The following is a 14,466-nucleotide window of genomic DNA, read 5'->3' as shown; positions in this document are numbered from 1 at the left end:
CTCCGCTCCCCGACCCTCCGCCGCCCCGGCTGTATTTAACCGGCGCCCCCGCCACGGCCCGGCCGCCGGCTGGCCCGGCGCAGGCCCGGCCCCGCCGCCCCGCCCCGGCCGCTATTGGGCCCGAACTCCACCGCAGCGCCGGCCCCGGGGCGGGGCCGCAGCCGGCGGGCGGGGGCGGCCGCCGAGGGGCCTTGTCCGCGGGCGGGGGCCGAGAGGAAGCCCCCGGCCCGGCCCGCTCACCCCGGTCGGGACCCGGCCCGGGCCGCGTTTCTTGCTCAGGGGGTGAGGGCTTCCCACCTGGCGGAGCGGGGGACCGGGCCCGCGATGTGTAAGCCAGCAGCCGGGGCGCAAAGTTGCGCCCCCCGAGCCCGCCCTGGGGGGCCGCGCTCTCCCTTGGCGATGCTCGGTCAAGTTGACTGGGCAGCCCGGGAGTGAATTTAAAAAGGGGACTCGTTAAAGCAGGCCCGGGGCTGGTGTCCCTGCGGGGCAGGTGGCTCAGGTGGCATCGCGGGGAGGGGAAGGTAGAACAGCAGCAGATGCCTAGCAAAAGCGTGGGGGTAAAGGCAGCGTAGTGTTGCTTTCAGCTTGCTGTGCAGAGTATTTCCCCATTTCCAACAGTTGGGCTTGCAGTCATTTCTTGAGGGAGGGAAGGAGTCTAGGCACTTAATCATTATTTCCAGTGGATGTCTATTCCATGAAGGTGTCTGGTTGCCCCTTCAGACCACGGAAAGTTTTAGGGTACACAAGACCCTTAATAAGTTGTCAAAGATTATTTCTGGTCCAGTTGTATATTTTGTGAAGAAACACGTTTTTTTAAAACCTGCCCACTGCTAATGTCATTTTATAACCCTTTGTTCTCACACTGAGAGGGACTATAGCCACTCGCAGTGTCCACGTTACTCACTTTATGGTTCTCTGTCTTATTACTCCTTGACACCCTTTTGTATGCTGAATACTCCTCGACCACTTAGTTAGTTATTCTTTGGTAGTCTTCATAAGCTTCTCTGACCTTTTTCAGCTATATCCTTTCTGAAACAGGAAGGATCAGAATGACACAGTGTTCAAGCATGTGCATAATATGAGTTACAAAGCAGCATATTTATTATCGGTTGTGTGCTCTGTTCATCTGCTAATGTTTCTTAACCTTCTGTTTGCTCTATATGACCATCCCTGAGCCTTGAGCTGATGTTAGTGAGGACACTGAAGAGGATCAAAGCTGCAACAGGGGCTTGAAAGACAGCAAGGTTGTATTGTCTCCAGGCTGGAATTGTTCTTCGTGTACTATTTAAGAGAAGCCAAGACTGTCACCCTGAACAGCTGGCATGGCTCTGCCTCTCTTGAAAGAGTGCAGAAGTGCCAAGGGGTGAAAGCTGCTTTTGAGGTATGGGCTTCTTTAGGCTGTCCCAAGTTTTTCATCGCTGTTTGACTTCTCGTGGGTATATTTTTGTAGAAAAATACCCAACTGAAACGTCCCACCCAGAGCATTGACATTCATCACTTGCATTCATTTGTTCTTGTTTTACATAGATACACATATTTAACAAACTGGGCAACTACCTTAAATGAAAAACAAGCCTTAGACTTGCTGGTTTCAGTAAGATTAAGTCCAGCTCCTGTGGTAAGAGCCTGCTCAGTTCCAGTTTCTCAGCCCAAATGTTCTTTTTTCCTCTTCCTTACTGTGCTTCCTCTTTTTTCCTTCCTCACAAGAGCACAAATCCTACTGAGCAGCAGCCAGAGGACAAAGGTTTTCTGTGACAGTGAAGTGAGGCCACAATTCACTGGTTGCTGTTCAAGTAATCGGCGTTACTTTTGTAAGGTGTTCTGCCTTGCCAAGTGTGGTCCTCATCTACACAGATCTAATAACCATCAGAGGTGGTTCAATAGATCAGTCTGAAACTTGACGGTGCATTTTTTATGAGGGTGCTGTGTGACTGCCAGAACTTCCCATTTCTTTGTATAACTATACAACTTACCTGTGTAGTGCCTTTGTCTGAGCTTTTGCTCAGCTTGAAAAGCATGAAGTCTTTACCTTTTGTTTGTTTTGCAAGGAGCAACAATGTCTGTTCTGGTTAACATGTCTGTTCTGGAATAACCAGAAATGCTAGTGTGCAGTGCGTTGTACCTAGTCGCACAGCCAAGAAGCTAGTAACAGTGCCAGTTAATGACAATGGCTAGAATTTTTTTTTTTTACTATAAATACATTTATATTGATAAAAAATACTTTATAGCAGTTTATTTTTTAAAAGAATTAGAATAGCATTAAACTTTTTGAAGAAACAAAAAAAACCCCAACCCCCAAAAAAAGTCTTTTACAAAACATAGTTGCATATCATCTCGTGTTGCTTAGCTGCTATTGCTTTCATTTATGACCAAATCAAATGCTGAACTGCACATTTATTTATCTTGTTTCCCCACATTTTGTTTGCTTGCTTACATGCATGCTTAGGAATGCACACATGTTTTTGTCCTTTAATCTGGGGGGTTTGGATTCTGAATTTGGCAAGGATGATATTTGAGGGGAAACAGTAGGGGGGAAAGAGATACAATAAAAAAAATGAAGTAATTTAGAACAGTTGTTCAAAGAGTTAGGAACCAAGAAGCCTAAAATCGGGGATTTAATTCGTCACTTGGATACATAAGCTCAAGTAACTACCTTTTTTATTAGCATAATAATTTCAGTTGTGGAAGTACTCCTCCTCCTGTTGCCAGTCTCCGTAAAATACTATAGGCTAGCTATAATCTTGGTTCTAGCCTGTTTCTTCAGATATCCAATACAGTCAGGTGAGAAACACATACTTCATCTACATTATATCAGCAGCATACAACTTAAAAAGTGAACACAATTGCTGCTAAGTAGTTGCCATTTCTCTGTGCTTGTTCAGAGATAATTTTCTAATAATTTCTGTTTGTTCAGAGATTTAGAAATTTGGTCTAATGTATAATCCATTACTGCAAACTGCTGTATACTTACAAAACACCTCTATTCAATGGCTTGCATACATACATGCAGTGTGCATGATACAGGCCATTAGACAAGTGTTTGAGATAAAATCAAATAAATAAGTTCTTCTAAGTATAATTTTAGAATCTTAAAGTCCCAGGAAGTTTACATTTATTAGCACTCATTTGAATATGTATAATTTTATATATAATTGTAAGTATTGTTTCTACTGAATGGAAAATGAGGTGTTCTCAATGGGTTACTGAAGAGCACAGTTGGGGAAAAATTACAAGTTTAAATATTTGAAGTGCATAAATATTTACTGTATACACCACCAGTTAGCATTTTTAGAAATATGTGACTGCCAATTTCAACTGGTTTACCTAAAATATGTATATAATCTTTACAGTAGTAGTCTACTCTTGTTCTTACTAGATCACCCAATCTGTGTTTTGGTTTTGATATATAGTTTTAATTACTAGATTCACAGGTAGTTTTTATAGTGAGAGGTTTTAATGATGTAAATAAGGTTTTAATGAAGTAAGATTCTCTTCTGCTCAATTCCTGTTCCATCTTCTGGCAAATTTTGCAGACAGTATCATTTTAATGCACGTGACTTGAAAGTCTGCTCCTGAGGGCTGATCCAGTGCTGGGGAGTCTAAAACGGGTTAAGATACAACCTGTTCTTAAATTACTTCCTCTGCAACTCCATCAGTAATGATGAAGGTATCCGACAAGGGTAAGGTAAAAATATATGGTATGGCCCAACAATGCCATGCTATGATGTCCTTATTTGCCAGCTGCCCTTAAGGGAAGCTAGCGCAGATTAGATATACCCAGGATTAAATCCTACACTTAGGCATAACCTTTTCCATATCAGTAATAATTACAATATTTGGGGACTAACTTTCACAATTGTATCCTCACAAAGAGGCCTAATATCTACTTTTCTTCCTCTCAGTTTTATTTAAAATTTGGCATGAATGGAAACAGGATTGGGCTTACAACCTTTTTCACATTCAACTATAAGGTGTAATTATTATTACTGTTTCTTATTCATATTGCAGGTACAATTAGTACTTAAACTGTATTCAGCTCTATGTAAAGAATACAGTCTCTGCTCCGAGAATATGGCGTTGTGACAGATCCCAGCACGACTAAAAATGCAAATGGGAAGTGAAAAGGTAAAAATAACAGTAAAGACAATTTTATTTGCATGACTTGGTTGTAATAAGCCTGACAGCCATACTGTAGTAAGCTCAGTCTATATTCTAGCCTCAAGTTACAGACACTTCACAGGTACTTGTTTTATTTCAAGCTTCTGTAAGTTTTTAAAATCCTATGGAGATTAAAAAACAGTTCACTGCTGAATATGTTTAAAATAAAGGAACCTTTCTCTCCATGTATAGTTTCAGATTTTCACATCATGCCAGTGTAAGCTTTTTGTGGTGAACAGCATGGGGCTGTTTATACACGGTAATCACGTAATCAGAAACCGCCACTTGCTATGAAGCTTTGGCTTCATACATAAAACGCCCATTAAAAATTCTGTGGCCTTTAAATTCAAGCTATTGAAAAAAGAAGAGCATAACACTGGTATGAATAAAAACTCTTTCAGTCTTTCACCAATTAATATACAAATTTGAATGCTGGAAGCTTAGTGTGGCCATTGGTTAATTCAGCTAATCTATTAGTACAAATCATTTAGCAAAATGTCCTATGTGTCCATAACAAAGTCCAGAGATAGGACTGATGAAAACAGATAGATAAAAGTTAATATGGCTGTAGAGAGAGAATTTGGACTGCTTAATGCAGATGAGACAAAGGACCTAACGTAACAGTGAATGGAAGAATTGTGAGCAACAGAATGGGCACTATCGCTTACTTTTTTAATTTTACTGAATTTCCAGCTATATTCAAAAGCAAATAAATTGAGGTTAACGAAGGGATACAACTCGTCAATTTCATATTTATTTTTAGAAATACACTAAAAGTGTAAATGAAACTTCAGAACTAAGTATCACGATGTATCTTTTTTACTTTGTGCTAAAGATGAGTTTTAGAGTTTTAAATGGTTTAGGGCTTAAGCAAACACCTAATTTGCAGGGTGAAAAGTATTCCCTCTGCAGAGTAATTTTTAACTATGGATTTTTTCACTTTCTTCTGATTTTTCAAAATCACATTTCTGTTTATATTGTATTATAAAGCCATCACAATATGACAAGCATTTAGTTGAACTGTATAAAGGGAAATGCAGAGCTGTTTCTGAAAATATTTGGGTTTAGATTACATACCATCTAGGGTGATTTTCATGGAAAAAGAGGAATGTTCGAGATAATTTACCTCAAGAAAACTACTGATAAAATTAAAGACAAGACAGAGGATGAAATTTCAAGGAAAAATTAGGGTTTTTTTCCCCACAGTTCTTTTTCCATTTTCTAAATATTTTGTCTGAAAATCATAAAATGAACTTGTCAAGAACTAGCTTGTATAAACTAACTTTTTAGGCTATATGGTTAAATATTAGCATTCTGACAAGGTAGTCTTTTGAATATTTTAGATTCTGAGGATACCTATTTTTTTTCCGCAGTATATTAGTCTGGATCACAATGTTCTTTTTTTTGCATAGAAAAACTGGCAAGAGACTTTCTCTGATACCAGTGAAAATTGTACTCCAGGAACACCATAATAAAGTACTCATTGTATGAGCATCTGCTGGTACCAGAATTATTGGACTAAACCTTTTCATACTTTTATCTTTGACTAAAATTTCCCCTTCATTTTTTTAATTTAATAGGAATCTAATTTTACTAGACATTCTGCATAGTTAAGTATACTGATCCTGAGCTCTTTTCTTAATCTTTACAATGAGTTTGCAATACCTTCTTGTCTTACACAAAAAAAAAGATTATTCCAAATGAGGATTTACTCAATTTCTTGAACAGCAGCATGATGTGCTTTTCACTTTCTATGAACAACCTGTCTGTGCAAAATTATATGCGGTAACTACACTGATGTGATTGTTATTGTTATGACTCCCTGAATATAATCTTTTAATATTGAATGTCTTTGATTTCATTGCCTCTTTGTACAACAAAATAATTTGTACAGTGTGTGAACTATATCCCACTTGCTCTTGCCCAGTCTACAGCATTTTTCATTTTTGCTGAATGCCCCTTCAAGTGCTGTAGACTTTGCAAATACTGTTCCTCCAGTCTTATTTATATGCATATGAAACAATATATATTCAGATTGAATCTTTCAGCATACTGTGTCACTTTTCACAGTGTAAATTGCTCCCAATTACTGTTCTTAGGTAAACTCACTGTATGCATGACTACATGCAAATTGGTGAGTTTAACTGTTGTTTTGCTATGGGCCAATCATAGATACCAAGAATGACTGAAATGAGTAGAATTTCTCTGTATGGTTGTGCATTCAGGAAGCACTAGATGGCAGTATATCAATTGCTTAAATGTGATTTTAATTAATGCACTGTACCTGTTTTCTTCTGAAAGAGCTGTGTATTAGTTGATTGACTTGGTGAGGACTATCTTACAATAGTGCTGTTAGAGTGGAGAATACGATGGAGAAGTACATGGACTTTGATGGACTTGCATCTGATAGCAAGACTTGCATCTTGCTTCATTTTTCAAGAAAATAATGTTTTGACAAGTTAAACAAGTATGACTGAACATAATAATAATGTACACTCTTAAAGTAAAATGATTAGGAAAAAACCACCAATGACTGAGATGACTTCTGTGAACAAGGAGGCTACCCTAATGGCCCTGCTTATCCACATGATATATTGTTTGCTAAAGACTGAATGTTGTAAATCCTTTTTTTTCTTTTTTTGGTGTAGGCTGTACACAAAAACTGTGCAGAATTTATTTCGGTAAGGTATCACTCCATGTTGAAGGGTGGAGCTCCATCATCAGCTTTGCCTGCTGCTGATTGGGATGGACCAGCTCTCCCCAAGAAATCCCTGGTGCAGGTTTCTGCTGCTGCCTTTGCATCATGTCTAAGTGATCACACGGCTACAAGGTGAAATCTAATAATTTTTGATGGGCTTTCTGCTGGTCCAGTGAATGGAACCCACTCAGTATAGAGACCCGATTGCCTTATCCAGTGCATTGGAAGCAACACAAGTCTATGGGTATGAGAGTAGGAGTCGGTCCAGCTCATTCACAGTCATCTCAGGGATACACCGTATGTGAAATCCAAACCTTCGCAGCACTGGGCCTCAGATCTGCTCATCAAGATCTCTGCTTTGTGTCTTAGTAATCTGCAGTACTAATATGAATCAAAGCCATGACCTACACCTGCTTCCATTCGTAATGCTTACTTGAGCTAGGACTTCATTTTTCTGTGGCACTAAAATGAACTTGAAATCTACCAGCAACACTGCACTGTTCAGCACTGACTACAAGGACCTGACTTCTCCATTGAGTAGAACTCAGAAGCGTCATACCATTTGCTTCTTATTTGGCCCTTCTTTTCCAAAACTAGGATTGGGGTATTTAAGGCCTGTTTACTAGACTGTGTGCCATATCAAGTCTTTTTGGAAATTACACCATGTCTGGTTTTGAACACTGAAAAACCAGTTCTTAGTTACTAATTTTCATCATCATCATTATAAGGTCCATGAACTTTACAGAATACATCTTACCCTTCACCTATTTTCATTAAGTGTGTATCATCCCTAGTGCTCCAGCAATTGCTTACACAGAAGAATAATGCTAGAAAAGACTAAATATTTTTATCCGTGCTTAATTGTATTTAACTGATTTTGGTCACAGTACAGTTTATTTTTGATAGCAGCTGCTTTGCTATTCCTTATTTCACATTCCCAATTTGCACGTCTTATTTCTTCTCTCTCTGCCTACTCTTCAGTACATATTCCTCTGCAATCTGGTCCCTTTCTCAGTCTGCTGCATGCACTTTCTTGCTTTTCAGTGTAATTCTTTTCAACTGCATTCATGTCCTTAGCTCAATGGTTCTCTGAAGCTTTAAATATTCCATTCTTCTGGGGAAAAAAAAAAGAGTCTCTTCCACTGGAGTGAGGCCTTTTAAGATTAGTTAATGCTGGATTAATGCTGATATTAGTGCTAGTGTCTTAGACAGAAGAATGCAGTAATAGCTAATGTCTGTGTTGACCTCAAGTCCTGTCATGAATGCCACACAGGTCCTTGTGGATCTATTTAGATGCAGGGGCCTTTGTTGTATAAAAGTCTGTTGCTGGATGGTAATGTTACTGGGGGTGAAATGCATGGGAAAAAATGGATGTGCGCCCTGAAAGGTTTTGGATAAATACATACTTATTTTTACATAAATTTTATACATGAATTACCCACAACTAAATTCAGTAAGATACAAATATAATGGATAACCTAACAACAGCTAACAAAGTGAGGAAGGACCTTGTTTTTCTGTTTGAAGCAACAGGAGTACAGAGAGGTACTTAAGTCTTCAATTCTAGCCTGTTCCTTTCTTCTTCCTTTTCCATGAAAAGAATCCCAGACTTAACAGCATCTTCTCATAAGCATTTTGCCCAAATCGTTAAGAAGATATGACTTCTAATATCTTAAACAAGAGTAAATGTTCTTACAAACCTTTTTTTTGTCCTTTTTGGAGAGGTCTTCCTAATCTGTGTTTGTCAATTAAAAATACTAGTAAGAACGTATTTTAGTGTTCTCTGTGGCTAAACCTAATACAGATTTCTTCTAACATGACCATGTCAGCATGGTGTGTGATCCCTTAAAGATGCTTATGAAACACCGTGTACATGCAGTTACATTGACTTTTACCAGGATTGTTTATTCCATTTGTAGGACTGTGTAACTTGTGGAACTGTCTTGCTAGAAAGCAGAGCTTTGCTGGCATAGCTTCATTTTCAGTGGATGTACTTCACTGATGTATAGTATCAGGATTTCTATATCAGGAAAGTACTTCTAGTGTCAATATATCCGAAGAACCGTGCAATCATAAGTAAGCGTTGGCAGCATTCCTTTGGAACTCTCTCAAACAAGTGGGAAAGGACCAAGAGTTGTTACAGGGGCAGTCCTAAACACGATAGGGAATTTACTCAGTAAATGCAGTGATGTGAATTGCTGCAGCATAAACAAAAATGGCAGCTGTTTCATCATAGTTAAGAAACGTAGCCTATTTCCTCTCAAAACTACATATATACACCCACAGAGATATATAAATAATTTTTTTCTCTAAAAGTTGTTTTCTAAGAAGAGGTACTGTATCAAGAAGAATCCCATAAAATTCCAAACATTGTATTTAAAGGATGTGTTTTCTCATGGTTAGATACATAAGTTGTTTTGCCATAACCACATAATGTAGTTTGGATGCAGTCATTTTTGTTTCAGCTGTTTATGATTCCTTTCAGGATTACTGAAGTACAAAGACATAATTTTAGAAAAAAAATAGAACCCTGCCCTATTTGTGTTTCCTTTTGATGTTCTGCATCACAGAAGTTACTTCAATTAACATTAAACATTTGGCTCGAAAGCCAAAACAACACTGCAAGAAAATGAGAGAAGTCACAGGTTGGAAATGCTTAATGTTCATTTAAGAATGAACGTTATTAAACCGTTCTGCCATGTTAACAAGGGGCATAATCTGCAGCTGCCTACATGCTTGCAGGATCTATATGCGAGTAGTGTACAAAAGCCCTCATCAGCTTCCGGACAAGTTTACAATGACTTCATAGTCTAATGCGGACCCTTAAACACAGCGCAGTCTATCACTAGTAGGATTCACTTAGGTCTAATGGATCAGTAAAAGCTAGGGTCCTTGTCTTACAAAGTAACATGTACAGGAGTTTACTCTAGGGTACAGAAACCTGAAAGTGCGATGTGACAGTCAGCAGCAGCTCTCTGATCTACCCAGGCCAGACCTGCTTACGAACTCAGAACTCGCTGACGCTATGCCGCACGGAGCTGGCTGAGTTTTAAACCTCCATTTCAGAGCGCATTATTGCTAGCTGGCCCCTTTGGAGCAGACTGCCCTGCAAGCAGGTTTTGTTGCGTCTTTCAAATCCTTAACAAGTACCTTGTCTTCTCCAGTACAACCCAGAGGCAAATCTAGTTGTCTCTCGAGAAGAGACAAATTCAGCAGTTACAAAGCACAGACTTTGTAAAAACAGGCACTGATAACTGCGATTATTTAATTTACAAAAACCTCCAGTGGAAACCCATTGAAAAATTTTTAAGTGTTCCCAGATCAAACATCGCAGTGTAGTGAAAGAGGACTGGTAAACTGAGAAAACTAAAATGGCATTTTCCAAGTGAGGAATATTATTAGAGATTATCAAACATGAAAATAACAAATTAAAATACATTTAGTTTTAATAACCTGTGATTTTATTAGAAACATTGGTGAAGGCTTCATGTATCCATCTATAATATTCTTCACCCAAAACGCACCTGCCATTTTCTGTTTTGCCTTCTACTTAAAATGTGCTGTCCTCAAACTCCTCTCACTCTTAGAAAAAGTGTTGGTCAGTTAGTGACAGATTTATTAGTTTTAGAGTTACTTTGTCAATACAAAATCTCTTTCTCCAGTGAAGAAGCATTTTACTTTTACAGACGCTATCAGACTTAAATACCTGAATTGTGTTCAGCTTGCTAAACACATCTTCCACTACACAATCTTCTAAGATTTGAAAGTAACTTACAGAGGTTTAAGTAAATTCTTTTTGATGCCCCAAGTCAGAAGTTGCTAAATTTAGTATTCTTTGTTACTGCTTCAATTAGTGTCGCTTACAAAGGCATGTGTTTGAAATAAATCCCTGTCCTGTTTGTGTTTCTTTTTGCTGTTCTGTATCACAGAGGCTACTTAAGCAAACATTAAAACACAACTCAAGTACTTAATGCTCAACGTCAGCGACGTTTGCGATTGTACGACTGAAGACAGGAGGGCAGCTGTTTTGAGCGGCACAGTCGCTGTTGAGCTGGACTGGATGAAATAAAAGCGGATGAGATCCAGCAGGTCACAGCGAACTAGAGCACTGGTGCACCCCTCTTTTCCGCCCCGATGCACTTTTGGGCTTCGTTTCGGCCCCTGCTCGAGCTGCAACCACCTGCATGAGCTGGTGTCCGGCCAGCTCCTCAGCTGGCCTGGGACAAGGCTGCGGATGCCCCTCCACGGCGTGCATCTGGGAGTGGGTCTTCTCGCAGAGGAAACCTGTGACCACTGCTAATTTTTTTTTTTCTAAAAGAAAAAAGAAAACAGTCCTGGCTCAGGGCCTAGAGCACCTCTGTGTCCCCACGCCAGTGGCCCAAGCCATCCTCCTTGGTGCTGAGGACACCCTGACCTGGGCGCTCTGTGGGACCTGTCCCTGTGTAGGGCAGCTCGGGGGCGTCGCTCTCCGGCCCTGCCCTGAGCCACCGCTCTCCCGGGAGGTGGGAGAGGCGCACTTGGGTGTCCTAGGACCGAGAAGGGCATTGGACCCAGGCTCGTCCCCCTCGAAGGCCACGCTTCTTCCAGCAAAGGGCAGCGGCGCCTCATCTTCCTCGTCCAAAAGCCCCTGGGACAGGGCTGCCCCACTGAGAGGCAGCAACCGCCCCGCAGCCCCGAGGGCACCCAGCGCAGCACCCGGGCGGGAGGCTCCGGCGTGGGGCAGCCTGCCCACCTCGGGGACCGGGCCCGCCAGCACCGCCTGAAGGGCGGCCGCCCCCCGCGCCTCACAGGGGCCGGTCCGGGCACCCTCCCCGCCGCCGCGCCTGCGCGCAGCGGCCCGGCCCCGCCAACGCCCTCCCGCGGGCGGGAACCCGGAAGTGGGCAGCGCCGGCGGCTCCCGGCGGCTGGCGGGGGCTCCGCCGGGCGGGCGCAGCGGGCACCCCGCGGCGGGGGCAGCGGCGGCTGGCATGGTGCTGGCGGCAGCGCGCCGCGCCCGCGTTGCACGGAGGAAGCCCGAGCGGAGCCGCGATGGAGATGCTGCTGCCGCCCGTGTGAGTGCGGCGGCGGGGCGGGCGGGGAGGCTGCCGGGCTCCCGGAGCCCGCCGGGACGGCGGTGCGTGAGCGGAGCGCTGTGTAGTGCCGTGGGCTGGGGGCGCGGGGCCCGGCCCAGCCGGGTAGCAGCGAGCTGAGCTGCCGCGGCGCTCCGCAGGCCGCCCGACCCGTGGCGCGGCCGGCCCGCCCCGGGCCCCTCGGCACCGGGAGGGAGCGGTGCCCGCGGGCGGGGGGGGGACCCAGACCCGGCGGCGCGGGGCAGCGCTGGCGGGAGGGTCGTGTCGGCGACCGGCTGGCGGAGCCGGTGTCTGGTGCCCGGCGGGCCGGGGCTGCCCGGGGCCAGCGCGGCCGCCCGGTGGTTTGAAATGCCCCGTCGTGCCGCTGCCGCCCGCTGCGGTGCCCGCGTCGACGGGGCGCTGGGTGCCGGGCCGGGCATCGGGCGGGCGGGCGGGCAGGCAGGCTGGGCCGTGGGGGGAGCGGGCGCTGAGCTCCCCGCGGGCGGGCAGGGCTGCCGGCACCCCCGCCCCGCCGCCTTCCAGCTTGCGGGGACAGGCTTCTCTTTTTTTTTTTTTTTTTTTTTTTTTTCTTTTTTTCCCTCCTCCCCCTCACTCCTTCTGCTTCCTCCATATGTGGTCCCAAATTACTCCCTGTTTGACTCAGCAGTCATGCTCATCACACTGTCGGTTTTCTGGTTATTTAGTTAAGCATCTTTTTTAGTAGCAAGGCGCTAGGCAAGCCACGTATTTCCAGCTGCACTTCAGTTGGGTTCATCCAGTCTTTTATATGCTCCAGTTTAGCGTAGCTTCGTCCTGCGCCTTCAGGAGGTAGTTTTCAGGTATGCTGTGGGTGAGGTTCTTGAGAACAAACCAAAGGGAACCAGTTGCAGACAGCTTTGACCCAACTGGTGAAATGGTAGGAGAGACTCCAGTAACTTTAGGCAGACTAGCAGTTCTCAAAACACAAGGCATATGACTGATGGCTTTGTAGGCTTCATTACCTTAAAACAAAGTCATCTATTGTGACAAACTAATGAAACTTCAGCAAATGAATTTACGCTTCATAGGAACTCCTCCATCTATCCCGGTTGCTTGGCAGCTCTTTACAGGCAACTCTGACCACATTTTTTTCCTGCATATCTGTATGTGATGTGTATGTAGTCTGTATACGTATGCAGATACGTACACATCAGTGTCTGATGCATTGCTTTGGGATGTAAAAAGGTGCCATAGAGGAAGCGTTCTTATCTTGGACTTGATAAGTCAGTGGTATAATTAAAAGCAAGGTCTCTTCCTCACAGCTAGTCTTTGGTGTTTTGAATGTTTCCTGAAGTCACTGATTTCTGTGTATAATTGTTTTGAATGCTGATCACTACATATGTTACATAATTTAGAAAAGTAAAATTCAGTCTAAAGGAGTTTGCTAGATAGGATGTCTTTTTTTTTTTTACCTCCATACAGCAGCATGTGTATGTGCTCTATAACATGTAACTTGATTTTTTTTTTTTCTGATTGATGCAAAATTGGTATCTGTTACTTGGCCCCTTTCAGTAATGAGTTGTATCATTTTCAAAACTGAGCATGAAACTTTTAATTCATAGCAGTTTCATGGTACAATGTAGTAAGTTGGTAGTAGTTTGAGTTCTGTAGATGGACCTTGCTTTGTTAGCCAGTGTTTTACAGAGACTTTTTCTATTCCTTTGTTGCTTGATGCAGTTTCATGCTGTTTTGCTCCAAAATTTTGTAGCTAGTTTTGGAATCATGAAAACTAGAGCCAACTGCTTTACTTTGCATGTTGTTGTAGTGCACAGAATATAGAGTTCTTGGTTAAAATCTTAAATTATTGTTGAATTTTTCTTTTAAGCTTCTTTAGACGTGCCCAAGTAAAAAGTTTTAGGTATGGTAGAAGAGAGGTGGTATTATGGCAGTCGATGCATACATTCAATTTGACTATTCTTTCCTAAAGCAAGTAAGATTGGGTTTTCACTTGAAATCAAATCTCTGATGTACCAGTGTCAGTTGCCCCACCAAGTGACTTCAGTGACTTTGCTTGTTTCCAGCTCAGAGGTTCAGGAATACGGTTACAATAGTGTAGGTGAAAACATCCTGATGCTAAGCATTTTCTAAGTACTACAACAATGTAATTTGCTTGGTAAGAATAACACTGTGTTTGTAAACACGAAACTCATTGGCTTGGCTTGGCTTGGCATGAAAAACCCACTTGCTGGTTTGGACAGTCCTAGTGACTGAGGGGTGTACATAATAATTTTTATACAGAAGTTAGTGTCTGTAGAACTTGGGTATTTCTTATAGAAAGAGATAATTGTAGATAGAGCTGATGATTTTTCACACTGCTTAGTTTTTCTCTTGCTATTTTGGGTGGGGTTTTGAGAGTAAAAAAAATGAAGACGTTGGTCGCTTTTGCTTTTCAAAACATTGAGTGGATCTGCAAAACTACCCAGTTTTTCTCATACTCACCTATGTCTCATGCTGCTGCTAGGGAAAGCCTGGACAATTACAGTAGTCATCATGTGGTGTTCCTGTCAGAGATGAACTGGGAGT

The 14,466-nt window shown here is 42.6% G+C and overlaps 1 protein-coding gene across 2 annotated transcripts in view; it reads left to right on the top strand.

Annotated features, from left to right (window-relative positions):
* Positions 1-11,839: 11,839 nt before the first annotated feature.
* Positions 11,840-14,466, top strand: part of KLHL2 (kelch like family member 2) — a 59,982-nt gene continuing 57,355 nt past the window's right edge. For both annotated transcript variants that reach the window (XM_050895651.1, XM_050895652.1), the window contains exon 1: positions 11,840-11,907. In XM_050895651.1, the coding sequence (XP_050751608.1) occupies positions 11,885-11,907 (23 nt within the window). In that variant the 5' untranslated portion in view covers positions 11,840-11,884. The remainder of the gene's footprint in view (positions 11,908-14,466) is intronic.

The sequence above is a fragment of the Gymnogyps californianus genome, chromosome 4 (assembly GCF_018139145.2).
Source record: "Gymnogyps californianus isolate 813 chromosome 4, ASM1813914v2, whole genome shotgun sequence".
Lineage (NCBI taxonomy): Eukaryota > Metazoa > Chordata > Aves > Accipitriformes > Cathartidae > Gymnogyps > Gymnogyps californianus.
This window is presented reverse-complemented; position numbering and strand designations above follow the sequence as displayed.